Source organism: Leishmania mexicana, chromosome 19 (genome assembly GCF_000234665.1).
Source record: "Leishmania mexicana MHOM/GT/2001/U1103 complete genome, chromosome 19".
NCBI classification, from domain to species: domain Eukaryota; phylum Euglenozoa; class Kinetoplastea; order Trypanosomatida; family Trypanosomatidae; genus Leishmania; species Leishmania mexicana.
This window is the reverse complement of record NC_018323.1, coordinates 498,258-515,268: the sequence shown is the minus strand read 5'-3', so window position 1 is coordinate 515,268 and position 17,011 is coordinate 498,258. Positions and strand designations below refer to the sequence as shown.

Below are 17,011 nucleotides of genomic sequence, written 5' to 3'. Positions count from 1 at the left end.
GGAAGGGGAGGAGGAGCTTGTCGTCTCCGCGTTGCCGAGCTTGGTTTTTGGCGATGATCTATCTTGACACGCTTCTCCTTGTCTGAGCAGTGAGGCGAGTGTGTGTGTGTGCGTGTGTGTGGGGGGAGGGTGTCCCGACCGCACCAAGCGAAACAAGCTGACGTACCCCGATGGCCCTGACCTCGTGGCGTCTTTCCGTTTCTTCCGTGTCCACCCTACCACTGCCGCCGCTGAGGCAGCTACACGAGCAACAGCGGCCACTACCGCAACACCGGCACTGCGGACGAGTGGTTTGAGGGCGACTCAAGAGGCAAAACACATCAAAGGTAAGGGGAAGACGAGGAGGAGAGGGGGGAGGGAGAGACAACCGGCGAGGCTATTTGGTCGGCGCTGACACTGGCACAGACGCACACATGCACGCAGACAGGATTCGACACGGACACACACACATATATATACATATATATGTATTTAGATACACGTACAACTGCAGAGTGAGCAATGCTCCCGGAGAGTGACACAGCCCACTCACAAGATCGGTGTCCGTGACGCACGTGAGTGGGTGAGCGTGCGTGGCCCGTTCGCCGACAGCTGTTTTTACGAGAAGCAGTACTCCGGCGACCCCGGGAGCCAGCCGAACAGAAGCCGCAGTTGCTGCACCGCATTTTCATTGTACCCGCCGCTGCTGGTGCCACACAAGCCCTGGATGACTTGGCTGCCCCACCACTCCCGAAGACGTGCTCCTATGTTGGAGAAGGGTGCCGTCTGCTGCTGCTGTGCTGTCGTCGTCCCAGCAGCATCGACGCTATCGCTGCCGTTGGCCACCGACGGTGCGTAGAGGGAGGCCAGCGCCATGCAGCTGCAGCGCATGGCGACCTGCAGCGCAACCTTCCGTGTTCGAGCTGCGCCTCCCGTCACCTGCTGTGGCGACGGTGAGGTGGCAGAGCCGGAGGGCTCGCCGTGACTGCGGCTATCACCGCTCGACACAGCGTCCACATCGAGCGAAGTGTACGCGCTCGCCAGCAGCGCCAGCCCATCGGCCACGTACGGGTGAAGGACGCCAAGATGCTGCTTCGCCAAGTGCGTGACTTCCTTCAGCTCCCGCGCCGCTGCCGGCTCGTCTTTGTCTTCGCACAGCAGCACCGCCCCGCGGAGGAGGCGGAAGAGAACGACGTTTTGCGGCGTCCACGCAGCGGCAGGGACTCGCGGAAGGGTAGTCCTCTCAGCTTCTGTGGAGAGCGAGGGCGCTGCTGCCGTTATGGGTGCCGCGTAAACACCATGTGCTTCGTAGTGGTCGAGGAGGACGGCCATCATGCGTTGCAGCACATCACCGGCGCGGTGCCTCTGCGTCTGCGGGAGTGCTCTCACGTGCGCACCCGCGGGGCATGGAGCTGTTGCGGCCATGACTGAGGCGCCGCGAAGGTTTGCGTAGATGGCTTGTGCAGGCGTACCGCCAATACCACTCTCTGACTTTACGGCACCAATCTTGTCGACACCGCAGCTGCCCCGGCTCTGAGGACTGTGAGTGGCCTTCCTGTCGGCACTGTCGTCGTTGACCTCCTTTGCATTCCCGTACGCGACACCCCTGACGGCGCGTCCCACTCCGCCGCCCTCGTCGTCCGTGTCCTCACTTTTCACCGCTTGCACTGCCGGTCGGGCGGTGGCGGCCGACATTATGACAGGCTCAAGCTGAATGCGGTGCATCTCCGTTGGCAACGTGGCGTGTCGGCTGCGCAGCGTCGGGGTACTGGTCGGTGTCGATGTTAGGCTGTCGAGTCGCGCCACGCGACGCTGCTGATCCTCAACTGTGGTGTTGAGCGTCGTGGTGGCGTGAGACGGTGAGGGAAGGGGCAGAAAAGGCGGTGACGGTGACGCTGGTCTCAGCGCCAGGGATCGCGGGAGCGCTGCCGAGATCGATGGTGACCCATTCATCTGGCGCGTCAACTGCTGCTGCAGCGGCGGCGGCGGCGTCGGGGCGTGCAGTGGCGTCGTGAGCAGTGAGGAGATGTTGCAGCCCACGCCTGACCAGACTAGCTCTTCGCCTGCGGTCACAAGATGAAAAACCGTCCATGCCTTCAAGATGTAGAGGAGTAGGGAGAGAGATGGCGGGGTGTGCAAGGTGGTGCAGGCGGCACGCTCAGCAGCAAGCAGGTGCAGGTACGGCAGCCCAACATCCTGCGCCACCGTGGATTCCTCTCGCGGCAGAACAGCAAAGGCCGCGGCATCGGTGCCGTTGCCGATGTGGCTGCTGAGGTGCCCGCTCAGCGAGTGCGCCTCGTACGGTGCTGCGCCATCGTCACTGCCGGCGCGAATGGACGTGGCTCGCTCCGCTGAGATCCAGCCCTGCGCAGAGGCGTACAGCGCATCATGCGCGGCATCGAGTGCCACGTCCGTGGCCGCGTCCCCGTCCCCGCTGCTCACGGAGTGGCCTCTGCTTTCGCTTCTTCGCTCTTTCTTTACCGCCGGCTCTGGGAGGTCTGGGAGCCGCCGCAGACTCATGCACGTCGCAAGACACGCCAGCAGGACGTGCATCTCAGGCACCAGCGTCAGTCTTGCTTGCCGATGGAAAACGCGAGCAAACTGCTGCCCTTCGCGGAGGTAATGCACGGCTCGCATGAGAGACAGCTGCGTGAGGTGGTGGCGCGCCATGGTGACCAGCACCGCCGCCTTGATCTGCACCAGCCCGCGAAGTTGCGCCGGGGCGGAGCACTGCAGGTGATCGGCCAGTAGGAAGTGTTGTCTGAGGTGAGATGGGCTGACGTCGCCGCTGCTGGTGCCCTTTACGCTCCCGTTTCGGTAGTCCGTGGCGCCGGTAACGCGTGTGCAGCCGCCCTCCCGCGCACCAGCACCAGAAGCGATGCCCCACGTATTGCCTGTCAGGTGCAACATTTCGGCGTCGACGGTGAAGAGGACTTGCGCCATGAGCTGCTCCGCATTCTGCAAGCCAAGTCGCAGGATGGGGATCGATGGTGCCGCACATGACGTCGCCGTGGTGAAGAAGGCCGCTGCACTTTGCGGCTCCTCCGTGCCAGTGGCGGGGGTGGATGAAGTGGCATGCATGGTGGCGGCTGATCGCATGAGCACCGTCACAAGCTCTAGGTAGAGCTGCAAGGCTCGGCGGACGCCAGGAAACACCCAGTTGGACGAAGGCGACGGCTGCAGACGTGACGTGGTTGTATGGGACGCTCGAGGTCCCAGAAGCGTTGGTGACGGTGACGGCGACGGCGACGGCGACGGGGAGCGGCTATGCTTTCGGATGCCCGGCAGCGATGCGCCCGCAGGGTGACGGCGGTTTGGCAAAGAGCCGCATACGCCGACGTCGCTTTCGGTAGCTTCTTCGGGCAGCTGAGGAGGCGCGGCTACACGATTTGCCGCACCCCCGCCAGAGGAATACGTGACGTCCCTCACTTGTGTCAGAGCGTCGCTCAGCTCCCGCTGGAATCGAATGACGAAGGGATAGTTATCCCGAAGGCCCAACTCCACCAGGCACCACAACAGTGCGGCTTCGTGCGCGATGGCGGGTGCCGTGCTTGCTGCCGCATCTTTCGGTGCACGCCAACGGAGGAGTGGGGCGGCCTGCACCCCGTCGCATTGATCGAGTGCACCACCGGTCTCGTCGTTATGAGCACTCTCCGTCTTCAGTCGCTTCCCCCCCTGCACGGTCGCACTGGTGGCGGATGGAGCGCGCAAGGTCGCGGTTACGGCGGCGTCGCCCAAGCGCCACTGGCCAAAGACGAACGCGTTGATCTTAGCGTGCTCCACCGCGCGGTGCACCAAATCTCGGGTGATGGCGAGTACGTCTGCGTCGTCTGTGTCGAGTGCCGCGTCAGAGGAGGAGAGCTTTTGCCGTGTCGGAGGACGGACTTGGTGATCGCCGAAGAGAGCCACGTAGGCCGGGTCGCTGCGGTAGAGTCGCAGGAACGCCACCTCCTCCTTGGCCGCCTCAAACGTGTCGTCTCCCCGACGCGCATTCTTGCCCTTCGTGCGCTCCTCCATAGCACTGCCGTTGCACGGTTGCTGCGCTCTGCTACCGCCGCCGCCGCCGCCGCCTCGCGCCATAAGCTCAACGGCGGAGAGCGATTCGTAATGCTTCACGGAAAATGGCTGCAGCGTCGATGCCGCGGGAGACTGCTGGTAGAGCAGGTACACGTGACTGAGGCAGTGGTACAGACCCAGAACCTCCGCGGCCAGCCGGACGTCGAAGCCCAGCGCGTAGCACGGAGAGACGTCGGCGGTCGTTGTCGTGGTCGCGGTGTCCGTGGCGAGGTCGGGCGGTGCCAGTGGAGTAGCACGGTTGCAGGTGTACTGCAGCGCGCAGAGGCAGAACGGGCTCAGTCGACTTCGAACGCACCGCAGCGCCTCACGCCACGCCACGCCTTGCTCCGCCACGTCCACGCTGCCGCTCGGAGGTGGCGCTGCTGCCGCAGTAGCCGTCATCACATCTCCCTGCGCCTCCTCTTCTATCCACCGTACCACCGTCATGTAAGCGCGAGACAAAGCGTGCAGAAACTGGAGACTCTCTTGATAGCGGCGGTAATGCAGGCGCAGGTCTGCGGTGTGTGCCTGCATCGGGGCGCCGGCATCGGCGAAGGTGGTCGTCACGGCACTCGAGGAGGTTCGCACCGGCAGCGGAGGCGGTGGCGGCAGCGAGCCACACGCCTGCAGGATGGCGTAGTGCACCTTGCACTCCTCCACCTGCACCATGGTAGCGCAGGCACGGCCCTCCTCCACAATCAACCGCTCGATTAGCTGATAAAAGCCCGGCAGGGGAGGCAGCTGGTCTGCAGAGATCGCAGTCGCTGACGGTGATGAGGACGTGCCTGACGACTGCTGCTGCTGCTGCTGCGGTGGCGGCGGACGGGGGGGCGTCCAGCGCTCTTGAAGTTCTTCCCACAAGAGCCGCACGGTTCGCGCACGCGCGGCATCGGTATACTGCTGCGCGATCCACTGCCGCGCCTCCGCCAGACACTGTAGCGCGCGTTTGTGCTGAGCGCGTCGGTGACATATAAATGCCTGCAGCACATGCGCGCGCACGACGAGCGAGACCGAGATGGTTATGGTTTCACTGGCCGGCCCAAACAGGAGTGGTGCTGAGAGGAGGTGTTCACCGTCCCCGCTTGCACCGTAAGAGCTGTCTGCTCCATCTACACGTGCTTCACGCATCGGCCAGGCCAGCGTGAAGCTGGAGAGCGGCCAGGCTAGGGCTGTGACGGTAGCATGATTGAGGAAGTACATGCTCGCCACCCGCGACTGTGCACCCGAACCGGTGCCGTCAACGTTCGCCCACAAGGGGGCAGAGGAGGAGCGGGCAGTCGCGGAGGCGGAGCTTCGGCTCACGTCGGCCACCTCTCGCAGCACATCGTCGAGGGAGTATGATGCACTGCACCTGCCTCTGCTCTTGTCGCCGCCCCCTGCAAAGTCGTTGGAGGCACGACACCTTTGATGCCACGAAGATGCTGTGGAAGACGCCTGCGGATACAGCGCGGCACTAGGGACGGTGTCGGCTGACACCGAAAGAGATGTCGTTGCGAAGACCGGTGCCAGCACCTGCTCCGCCAGCTCTAGCGCCTCCAGGCCGGCGGTGCAGCTGAGCGTGCGCGGAGACGATGCGGCCGGCGCGGGGGTACTCGTCGATGACACCGCTGTGCGTGCTGCAGGCACGTCCGCGAGCAGTATATACTCGGCCGCACGCAGTCGCGTGACAAGTTCTTCGCACTTCCACTCGGCATCAAAGGCGGTGACGTGGAGTGAGAGTGCGGCCTCGGACGTTGTCGCTGTGGGCAGCGTGGCTGTGCTTGCTCCATCCCCGCTGCTGCTGATACTAGGCTTGCCTGCCGTCGTACCACTCGCACGCCGCAGCAACGGGGGTGGCTGTGTCAAGACGTGGTGCAGCAGAAGAAATGCATGGAGGGGCTTACCGCTCTGTGTCACCATGTCCTCCGCCAGGCTCCACACACGCAGTATATAGTCTCTGCTGTCCTTCATCGCTCTCGTCTCCTCCTACACGCATCAAAGCGAGTCCTGTGTACGAGCCGCGTGTGCTGGTGCGTATCTTTGCGACGAAGAAAGGTGTGTGGGCGTGCGTGTGTGTGTGTGTGTGTGGGTGGGTGGGTGGAGGAGGAGGGGGGGGACAAGGCGCGGCTCGAGGTGATCGGCTGGACCACTGCCGCCACACGCATGCACAAATGGATGAGTGTGTGTGTGTGTGTTGATGTGCACGTAGCCCGATAGAGATTCGATATCGCTGCATCGGCGTGCGGTGCGCAGACAGAGAGATGGTGAGAGAGAGCGGAGAAAGTTTGCGCGTGCGGGTGTATGTGTGTGTTGGGGGGGGCGGGGGCTCAACAGCAGCGTCGCTTCACATCATCCATCCATTGACCAGGGAGATTGCCCCGCGAAAAAACTTCGTAGAGGGCCGAGCCCATTCCGATTGCATGCACACGCACGCACAGAAGCCATCTCGGAATATGCCCACCGTGGAGCGACGGGCAATCATGAGAGCCACAGGGGCGCGACGAGCGAGCGTGAAAAAAATGTACGCGCGTCAGTCGAAGGGGTGCGGGTGGTGAGGTGGTCGCCCGGCAGACATATGCGCCTTGCGAGAGTGATAGAGAATACCCGCGGAACTACCGCCGCTGAAGTGCCCCGCTCCCGCTCGCACGTTTGGTGGACTTGCATCGCGCCGTATGCCCGCGTGACCATCTGGAAGACAGGCCCCAGCCACAGGAGCCTGGCTTCCCCTCCTCACTCCAGTCCCGTCTCTGGCCATTGGGAGCTGGTGCACAACGACGAGGCCGGCACGCTTGCAAAGTCGGCCATGCCAGAGGCGGGCGGGTTCAGGAGAGGGTGGAGTCCCCCCGCCGCCACAGACGCACAGCAGCGAGCCGCACAGACAGCAACGCCGTCCGGAAACAGGACCCAGGGTCCGAATGTGCGAGCGCTGCGTGCACCTGCGGTCAAGCACAGCTGGCACACGGTGTATGACATCCAGGAAGGCATGCAAGGGGCAGAGGAGCACGAGTGATGGACGGGAAAGGCGCGAGGAGAGAAGACGAACAGGGAGCGTGCCGGTGGAAAGGGGAGGGTGGTGACGGAGGAGCGGGCGGGGCCAACGGGGCTTAGCCACTCACTCCTGTGGTGATGTCAGCGGCGTGCGCAGCTGTAAGGTGTCATGGGCACCGGTTTGCATATATATATATATGCATGTGTGTGCGGTACTATGTACAGCACCATGCTGCCGCGGTGCTGGGGGTGTCGTCGGCGATGAATTTCAAGCGCGATCACGCGGGCGTGCGGCCAGGGGTGGACGGAGGTGAGTGGGTGCGACGGCTGCAGGCCAGGAAGAGGGGGGGGGGAGGTGGCATCACATGCGAGGCAGAAAGTAAACGCGGGACAGCATGCGAGCGTGATGCGGGTGCTTGACGGGGTCCGAAGGACGAGAGATGGAAGAAGGGCTCTTGTCTCCCCCGTGACCCCTTCGATTTGCCCCTCCCCTTCCCCACCCTCATCCATGGATGATGGCGCGCTGCTGCAAACGGTTTCGATCACCCACTACCAACACGCCCTCAAGGCTACTGCTATCCCACGTCGGATGCACGATGCTCTGGTGGGGGTGGGTGGGCAGGTGGGTAGAAGACGTGGAGTCACAAGACGCCATGCTGGCAATCCTGGCCACGAGGACGGCTTGGCATCGCTACTGCCGTTGCCGCTCAAAGTGCATTTTTTTCGAATCGCCGTTCATGAGCATGCTGCGGGTCAGTACCCATCCCGGCACGCTCCTACCCCCCCCCCCCCCCCCGCACGCAGGAGGGAGAGCACGCGCGCGAGAGGTGAGACTCAGAGACGCGGACGCCACAGCCCATCGGCTGCTCACAACACGGCTTACCACTTGAAGCCAACACCAACGCCAACGAGTATAAAAAAAAATGATGACCGGAGGCACCGCGCCAAGACGCCACCACCCGCCCGACCGCGTACGGCGGGGAGTGGTTGGCTGCCGGTGCTTAGAAGTAGCGATGCGGACGGAAACCGGCCGTCGCCACGTCCTGCTGCCAGAGCGAGCGGGATTTGCGTTTCCATCCAAAGCCCTTCTGGTCAAGTCGTTCTTGCATGAGCTGCATGTGCGGCCCGCGTACGCCGCTGCTGCGCGCTGCGGCGCTCCAGTTGTGCCCCATCGGCTTCAGCGTCTGCAACGGCAGCCAGCGCTGCGAGGCAAGTCGGGCGGCACTACCACTGCGCGCACTGTGGAGGTCGGACGAGACAGCAGCAGCAGCAGCAAAGGGGTGCACAGGAAAGCTCATGTGATCTGCATGGGCGGTGCAAGCAGTGCTGTTGCCGCTGTGACTGCCGAGGCGGTCGACTGGCCGAGTTAAGATGGAGAGCTCTGACGGTGGCGGATGCGCAGCAGCGCCGCGTAGATGCGCCGTTCGCGACGCCTCTTCAGCCACCACCGCCGCGCTTTCTCCCGCCTCCGCCGTCGGAGCACCGAAGCAACCCTCTCGTCGCGCGCGGTGCACTGCCGCGTACTGGCTGCGGCGGCTCAATGGGAGGGGGTACTCGAGCGGTATGCGCATCGTAGCGCAGAGATCAGCGTCGCGGAGGCGCTGCAAGCAGTCTTCGGTGCGAATCCGAATCGCTTCTGTACGCGCGCGAATGCCGATGTTGACGGGAAACAGCCGCATCGCGAGCACGTTGTTCGTATTGTATTTCGTGTACGGCAAGGAGGAGTTGTGATGCCGCTCAGGGTGGTGCTGCTCAGCAAAGAAGGCGCCCATGTCGAAGCCGTCAGCGTGCCTGTCCTGCAGCTGCTGTTGCTGCTGCTCCCCGTCCGGCGTGCTAGAATCTGCTCCGATTTGGTGTTGGATGGCCATGTTAATGCTGTTGTAGACGTGCATGTCACGCGGCAGCTGCATCTCGAGTCCAAGGTCGTGCCGCTCCGCGTAGAGAGACGGCGGCGGCAGGTTTTCGCTGCGAATCTTGTGAAGCGCGAATGGCGGCTGCACGAGATACTGCACACGACAGCCACCGTAGAGCATCTCACAGGCTGCCGCACGACGCAGCGCATATGGCAAAAGTGGATTGGAGGGCGGCTGCTGCCCGGCCGCGGGTGCTGCGGCCCGCACACCAGCACCCGCCTTCCTCGCCGCCGCACTGACGCTCCGCTTCAGCATGACAGTGCCGCACTCGCACACACCAACAAGAGCGGAGGGAATACCAGGGAGGGAGGAACGTACTGCGACGTCCTCGTTCTCTCTCTCGCTCGTGTGCGATGGCGCTCCTTCTGCAGCTGGTGCTACCCCGTATGCGGTAGCGTGCCCCCGCCTTGGTGGGGGATGGGGAGAATGATGAGGGAGGCTTTTGGGTCGGGATGGGGTGGGGGAGGGCGTGGACGTTTTGGAGGTGCGGGTGCCGGGACGAAGGTCGTGCGGCACCGTACCAGAAAGACTCCACCCCCGCCCGACACCGAGAAAGAGCAATGGGCTTCCCTTCTTCGCTCAGGCTGTCGGGGTTCGGCGGGGCGGAGACAGACACAGGCAGGGACAGAGAGAGGTGCAGGAGGGGGGAGGGGGGAGGGGGAGTTGCGCACAGAGCGGAAGCCACGGGGTGGGGGTGGGGTGATGGAGAAGGCCCGTCCAGCGGGCAATCCACGGCACGCCGCTGCCCAAGAGGTAACACCGCTCGACAGTCTCTTCTAGGGCTGGGGGGAGGGGGGAATGGACGGAATGGCGCCAGCCCGCTCCGTTCAGAGAGATCAAGACAACGCGGAGAGGAACGACTCGCTCAGCAGTGCGATGCACCCAAGCGATGCGCAGCTCTGCCGACCCGCGCAGCGCTTGGCTGGCGCACTATGCCTCAGTTGTGATGGTGCCAGCCTTGAGCGAGCGAGCGATCGAGGAGAAGGTGGGTGGTGGTGTGCGGAGAGCATCAACGGCACACACACACACACACACACACACAGACAGAGCAGAGAGGTAGATGCGCGAACAAGCTGAGCGATACACAGAAAGGTACAAGTACAAGCGCCTGCGAAGGGGGTGAAGTTCATGAGGAGAGAGAGGCGGGCGGGTGGGCGGCCAAGAGGAGAGACCAGGCCGTTGGGGTTGGTAGGCGGTGGTGAGCCTAATCCTGGACCGAGCCTGCGCTGTATGAGCTGACATTGCAGTGGGTTGAATGACGCCAAACGATGCTGCTTGGCCTGGTTCCTGGAGATCGCCGCAGCGCAGCAGAGATCGGTGAGCTGTGGGTGTGCATGTGCGCACTTCCTGGCCTGCGCATGGTGGAGCGGGCGCGTTGGAGTCACACCAACAGTGACTCGCGGACTGGTTGGGCAAGAGGAGGGAGGGGAGGACGGGTGAAGGCATAGGCCGATTGGCGGAGCATCTGCATGGACTGCTGAGTGCAAGCCTTCACCGCTGTAGACGTGCACTCGTGGTGTTCGCGAGATGGCGGGGGCGGGTATGCGTGTATGTCTGTGGGGCGACGGGGTAGTGAAGGGTTGCGGTAGTTGTGGGGGGGCAAGCGTGGTCGAGGGAGCGAGAGAGCCAAATGGTGGCAGGATGGAGGAGGAGGAGGCGACGGTAGAAAGCTTAGAAAGATAAAGGCCCACCACATCATCGCCGCAGACGCGTGCGTGCGGGTGTGGGCATACGAGCAAAAAAAGGGGCGTCGGCTGTAGCACGCAGGAATCTGTACAGGCTCCCCTTCCCCCCGGTCCCCTCCTCTCCACCAAAAAAGGGTTGCTTCAGCGCTGTTCATCAGCGGTGGTGTTGACAACCGAAGGAGGAGGCGAAATGGCCGTAACTCTTGACGAGACGACGCCGCGAGTTGCAGCGCGCGGTGCGCATCGTTTTTTTTTTTTGGATCAACGTGTTTCTCGCCCTCCCTTCCCCGTCTTCGAGGTGTGTGTGTGTGTGTGATCACCAGCTGATGTCTGAGAGTGCGTTAACCGACCAGAGGCGAGGAGGTGGGCGGGCAATGAGGTCCACGGCGCCCGCAGCATGGGCAACACCCATCAAGAAAGACCGCCGTGCCTGTGGAGGAGGGGGAAGAGCGATCGACACGCAAAGACATATGGCCCACCGGTGTGGCGACACTTCATGGATGGGGTTGGGTGGTCCAACAAGACGCGCGTTCCTCGTCGGGGTGTGATGGCCATGCCTCCGCGCACATGCCTACTCGGCGCGACAGGATGAGAAAGGGAAGGGACTTCTGAGGCGAGCACGTGACCACTTTCCCTCCTCACTTTACGCAAAGGTATGCTGCGGCCACGATTCCTCCGCTTTATCACTTGGGCACGTTCCACCGCGTCTCACCACGCGACGATGGCGACGCCCCGCACTGATCCTTGTAGTAGTGCTTCATCTCCGCGTGCTCCGGCCGCTTCCGTCGATCCTGCCAACGAGGGCCGTACATGTGCGGCATGTACTCCTCATCAACGCCGTTGTTGCTGCTGTTGTCCGCCCACGTGTGGCGGGTGTCACGGCCCTCGGTGTGCCGTGCCGACGAGCGCCACCTCCCACCACCTCCGTCGGCGCTGCCCCGCATGAACGCCATGTCAGGGCGGTGGTACACGCGATGGGCGATGGCGCGGTACCGCTCCGCATCAGTGCGCAGCTTCTTGATGGCGCGCCTCGCACTGAACACCACTGACGGCTCCGGCGTCAGGGCGGCGGATACATGGCTTTGTTCAGCCTTTCGCTGTAGATGTGCCTCATATTCTTTCGCCAGTGCCTCGGCGCAACGGGCACACGTCGTTGCCGTGAAGTAAATCAAAGAGGACTTGGAATTGTGCACCAGTGCCTTCTGATGGGTGTAGTCGGCCATGTCGCGCGCGCTGATAAAGTCGCCGCGCTGGTAGTGGCTCAGCGCCAGATTCAGGAGGCTGTGCAGGTAGGCCGTCGTGTCCTTCTTCTCGTCGCTGGCGAGGCGGTCCAGGTCCTCCTCGATGCGACGCCGCGTCGCGTCAGGGTCGTCTAGGTTCACAAAGAAGTGGTAACTCTTGCAGCGGTAGGCTGTGAGGAGGGCGGAGCCCGCTGAGGTAGTGCGGAAGCTCGCCGCGACAGCAGAGGTCGCACCAGATGAGCCGACAACGACACGGCACGCCGCAAAGGCGGCTGGCCGAGCTACTTGAACAGCGCACGGACCTGGGCTACTGAGGCACCACATGCAACCATTAGTTTCCGCCGTTTGCTGAGGCGGTGGGCAGAGGGGCAGAGGGGCGGAGGGGTGTGGAGTAGGGGCAGTGCCGCAGCCGTATGCGATGGCAGTGTGTGCGCAAGGAAGAGGAGAGGAACATCATCGTACGTATATCGAGTGAAGAGGTCTGTGAAGCGCCGTGGTCATGAGAACCGGCCGCCGCAATGACAGAGAAGCATGCTGTGCCAGGAACGCACCTCCCCCAAGAGTCCCCCTCATCGTTCTCTGCCCTTTCCCATCACAAGACCCCTGCACGACTCTCCTACATCCGGCAAAGGCACGTGAGGCACATGCGAGGAAGAACGAAGAGGGAGCGTCCGAGGAATAGTGGCGCTTCCTCGCTGTCGCTGCGCGTGCGAAACGATGCGCCGCGCCACGTGCGTGCTGGAGATTATGGGACGTCGGCGACGACACGGCGCGTTCCTCTGCTTCGCTCCGTGCTTGTCTCCCCGCACGAGACTGACGGGCTTCTTCATCATCCCAGATGAGTAGTCAGAGGCGTGCACTCGAGTCCGCTGCTTGTCTTATGCTGTCCTTTATTTTGGTCGCGCCTTTTATGAGAGCCCCGCGGCATCTCCCCTCCTCCCCCCACCACCATCAACAGACGCATGTGCCGCGTGGAGTCCGTCGAATGGAGAAGCAGAGCGCACGTTGGTGCGCGTGCAACATGACGATGACATCGGTGCTGCTGGTGCAGCTTACAGTTAAACGTTGATGATAAAGAAGAGCACAAATACACGGCCAAGACGAAGAGAAGCAAATGACCGGTAACACACACACACGCACACATGGGCACACACACACACACACACATGGACACGGGTACGTGGGGCGAAGGCGCACAGGGATACGGACCCGAGGAAGCGCTGAGAGGTACGAGCAGCGCCTCTTTCCACTTGTGTGTATGTTGTTTTCGATCGCCCCCCCCCCCTCACCCCACCTCACGCCTCTCCTCAGCCTTTCTACTCTGGGGCGCCGTACGCCTCCGGTAGACGCTCAATGGTGTAGCGGTGCTTCGCAATATACATGATCGGCACCCCAGGCACCTTTCGCAGACGCCGCTTGAGCTCCTGATCGCACGTCGCTACAATGTAGATGGGGTGCTGCGTCACGGTGCGCACCACGCAGTCATCCGCGTACTTGCTGTCACACGTCAGACGTTCAAACCGCTTGTCCCGCGCCAGCTTCAGCGCGATGCGGAACTTCTTGCCTAGCTTCTCCAGCTCTGCAAAGACGCAGTCACAGACGCAGGGGATGACCTTGGCTAGGAGGCAGTCCATCAAGCCCTGCACAATGTCTATCTTGTTCTGCATGGAAAAGTTAATAAAGTTCGTGTCGAGCCAGATGCGGTACGGCGGGCCGAGGGCGGTGTTGTAGGAGAGAAAGTGTGCCGTGCGCGCCGGGGCCGCCTGCGTCACCAGCGCCTTGCGGAAGAGCACAGCCGCGTAGTCCTTGGTCGCCTGCTTGGTGGTGTTGGACTCGGGGGTTTCGTGGTAGCTCTCCGCCTCGCGTTTCTTCTTCGTGGCGAGCGACTTTTCCTTCATGAGGATCTTCTTGATGGCATGATTCGCTTGCTTCGTTATTTTGCCCATCGTTGCTGCTGGTGGTGGTGGTGGTGGTGGTGGTGTGTTTCGATCGCTCTGTGCGCGCGCCATCGTCGTCCGTGCGACGAGACGCACGAGGAGGGAAAGCATACGTGTATATGCATATATGCATATATATATATGAGCAACAGGCAAAAAACCGAACGAGGACAGACCGCGCGAGAGGTTGAGGTGGGTGGAGTGTGACCGAGAAGGAAGATGGGATAGCGGCGCGAGGTTGACGAGGAGGGAGCTTCGACCGCATCGGTACATCACTGACACGCCGGAGATACAGGATAAGAGAGAAGCGAGTCTTCCCCGCACATGTCCCACGCACACCCCATGCGTGGAGGGGTGGGGTGCGGGGCCACCGTTACAGCGGCTGCGTTGACCAACGTGACTGTGTCTCGTCCTTTACACGCTTGTTCTGTAATGTCTGCTGTGGATGCTGCGGCGGAGCGGTGCCGCGCAGCACAGAAGAAAAGGGCGCGAGCGTGCCAGAAGGGATAGGCGGCGCAACGCGCGATGGACAGAAAGGAGAGGCACACCTCAGCAGGAAATACGCCGACAAAAAGGTTTCACGACAGCGCGCGTCCACGCGCTCTCTCGGCCCTGCAACGCGAGGCAGCAGGGGAGACACACGCGTTTACGGCAAGGCGCCGACTCAGTGGCCTGAGCACGGCCCCTGCACCCAACACTACCCTCCCCCCTCCTCCGCTTTGCAGGTCGCCGCCTTTGGCAGGGGATGGGAATAGGGGTGCTGCTTGGCTTTCCCGCAGAACGGGTACTGAGCCATGAGACATGAGGGTGAGGGTATCCTCCGGTCATCCAAGAACACGAACAAGTCAACAACAAAGAGCGATGCACGTGCTGCCGCTCTTCACTGCAGCGTCGTTGGCCAACAACCCGACGGACAACACACCACCGGCGCGGCAACAACGAGCACACAAGTCGACGCTCGATCAGTCTGTTGCATGGTGGCGAGCGATGATCGCAGAGGTGCCGCCTTCCTCGTAGGCGCTCCTCAACAGCCACCTCTCTGGCTGATCCTGCGATAGCTCTGCAAGGATGGCACCGCCCATGTATACCATGTGTTGCCGCCGTTGCGGCTCCTTCACCCGGATCGGGCACCGAGCCATGCGTGCCAGGTCGCCGTTTAGCTTTTCCGTCAAGTAAAAGGACTTCATCTCCCGCTGCAGCCGTGCCCCAAAGCCTGGCAGCAAGGTGGACCCTCCCGAGATGATGATGTTCTCATAGAGGGCAGCACGCACGTCGATGTCGGTGGCCTCGATCGACTTCCACAGCGCCGTGGCAATGCCGTCGCACTCGTGGTCGATCTCTTGCGGGTTGAAGAGTACCTCTGGGGCGGCGAACCGCTCTGGCCCCAGGCGGCAGGAGGTACCGTCCGGAAGCACCCAATTGCAGTGCAGAGCGCTCGTCTCACGCGTCAGCCGATTCTCCAGGCCGTTCTTCCGGCTTGCTACATAGCAGCAGCGCTCCTTAATCTGCCGGAGTGTGTTGATGTCATTGAGGAGCCAAGGCGCATACGACGGTGCGCCTCTACCAGACCCTGTTGGCAGACGACGCTGGTACCGTCGATGCGGCTGCTGATCCCCCAGGACCTGCCCAAGGCGCTCGGTTACCGCGCGACCAGCCACGTCGACGAGGCGTTGTGCAGCCGCCAGCACGAATCCGTCGAATACCGGCGTGCAGTGGGACAGCCCCTCGCCGCACTCGACAACGACGCCGCGCTCGGTGCCGTTCGCGAAGAGCGACAGGATTCCCTGCTGCACCGTCTGGATCGCTGAAAGGCCGTATTTTTCAAAGAACAGCTCAAGAAGATCACATCGCTTTCGAAGCGACATATTCGGCGGCTCGCTCAACTGCAAGGGCCTGTCCTGCAGCCAGGCGAGACCGTCTTCGTACCGCCATCGGGCTGTGCCCCGACCTGATGGCCCCGCCAGCGCCGGCAGACGCTCGCACAAGGCGTAGTCCCAGATCTCCTGCATGGCGTCCATGTTGTGAATCACGCCGTTGCGCATCGGATACGTCAGCTCCACCGCGCCGAGCGCCCCCGTTGCCGCAAGGTCGTCCCCGCACAGAGCTTTCTTTTCAAGAAGCTGTGCTCGATGGGGATGCATGTCTTCCCGGCCACGCAACGCCGTCAGTCCCTTGAACACTGGAGCGCACAGCGAGGGTTTCGAGAGGTGAGATGATGATAGCGAGGTCGCAGGCGGGTGTGCGATGGGTGAGAGTAGGGCGGCGGCTTGCATCGTCGGTCGGCCCAGGACGGTGGGACAGAGGAGCAGCGGCAACGGAGAGACGCCGGCACAGCCGCATCTGACGTTGCCCGTACCATTATCCAGAACCACCGGTGTGACTGCCGTCGAAGCAGCTACTGGCATTCTCTCTCTCTCTCGTTATTTCCCTTCAAGCACAGCCCATGTCGTCGGACAACAATGGGGCTCACTGTGCCCTCTTGGGCAGTCGCAGCGTCAGCTCGTTCTCTCAGCTGCGCGTGCGCGTGGCCTGGGGTGTGGATGGCCACTGCACGAAACGGGATATAGATTGTTGAATGACGAGAAGCCTCTCCCTCCCCTTTCGGGGGAGTTTTGCACCCCCTCCTCCAGAGAGCGAAAAAAGGTTCTCTTGAGGCGTCTTTGGGGGGGGGAGGTATGCCTGCACGAGACGCAGCTTCCGTGCACCAAAGCATGTGGTCCGCCTCGACGAACAGTGCGCAGACGCCGTGAACATCGGCACCCCTTTTCTTTGTTCGCCGACCTTTGCTGAGTTAACACGTGTGACGTGATATGTGTGACGAAGCTGAACAGACCGCAATCGACAGAGAACGCGTTGCGTCAGAGAGAGAGGGGAGGAAGACGGACACGCGCAAAGCCAGAAGATCAGGTGGCAGTGCGCCCATGCACCCCCGCATGCGCATGCGTCCACGCGCTCTCTCGGCCCTGCAACGCGAGGCAGCAGGGGAGACACACGCGTTTACGGCAAGGCGCCGACTCAGTGGCCTGAGCACGGCCCCTGCACCCAACACTACCCTCCCCCCTCCTCCGCTTTGCAGGTCGCCGCCTTTGGCAGGGGATGGGAATAGGGGTGCTGCTTGGCTTTCCTGCACACAGGGTTGTGGGGGTGTGGGTAGGCGGGTGGGCACTGGCTCCTGATAGAGCACGCACGGAGAGGCGCCCCCCCCCCCTCCCTCCCCCCCATGTTGTCACGAG

General features: G+C 62.5%; 5 protein-coding genes across 5 annotated transcripts; all 5 read right to left on the bottom strand.

Annotated features, from left to right (window-relative positions):
• Positions 1-597: 597 nt before the first annotated feature.
• Positions 598-5,985, bottom strand: LMXM_19_1240 (conserved hypothetical protein; the record flags this gene model as incomplete). The annotated part of the gene is made up of 1 exon (XM_003874251.1): positions 598-5,985. One exon carries the CDS (start codon positions 5,983-5,985, stop codon positions 598-600), a length of 5,388 nt encoding a protein of 1,795 aa, XP_003874300.1.
• A 2,018-nt stretch (positions 5,986-8,003) lies between these two features.
• LMXM_19_1230 (conserved hypothetical protein) lies at positions 8,004-9,035 on the bottom strand (the record flags this gene model as incomplete). Its single annotated transcript, XM_003874250.1, has 1 exon — positions 8,004-9,035. One exon carries the CDS (start codon positions 9,033-9,035, stop codon positions 8,004-8,006), a length of 1,032 nt encoding a protein of 343 aa, XP_003874299.1.
• A 2,248-nt stretch (positions 9,036-11,283) lies between these two features.
• On the bottom strand, positions 11,284-12,165 carry LMXM_19_1220 (conserved hypothetical protein; the record flags this gene model as incomplete). Its single annotated transcript, XM_003874249.1, has 1 exon — positions 11,284-12,165. One exon carries the CDS (start codon positions 12,163-12,165, stop codon positions 11,284-11,286), a length of 882 nt encoding a protein of 293 aa, XP_003874298.1.
• A 992-nt stretch (positions 12,166-13,157) lies between these two features.
• On the bottom strand, positions 13,158-13,787 carry LMXM_19_1210 (conserved hypothetical protein; the record flags this gene model as incomplete). Its single annotated transcript, XM_003874248.1, has 1 exon — positions 13,158-13,787. One exon carries the CDS (start codon positions 13,785-13,787, stop codon positions 13,158-13,160), a length of 630 nt encoding a protein of 209 aa, XP_003874297.1.
• A 953-nt stretch (positions 13,788-14,740) lies between these two features.
• Positions 14,741-16,183, bottom strand: LMXM_19_1200 (putative actin-related protein 2; the record flags this gene model as incomplete). Its single annotated transcript, XM_003874247.1, has 1 exon — positions 14,741-16,183. One exon carries the CDS (start codon positions 16,181-16,183, stop codon positions 14,741-14,743), a length of 1,443 nt encoding a protein of 480 aa, XP_003874296.1.
• Positions 16,184-17,011: the final 828 nt, after the last annotated feature.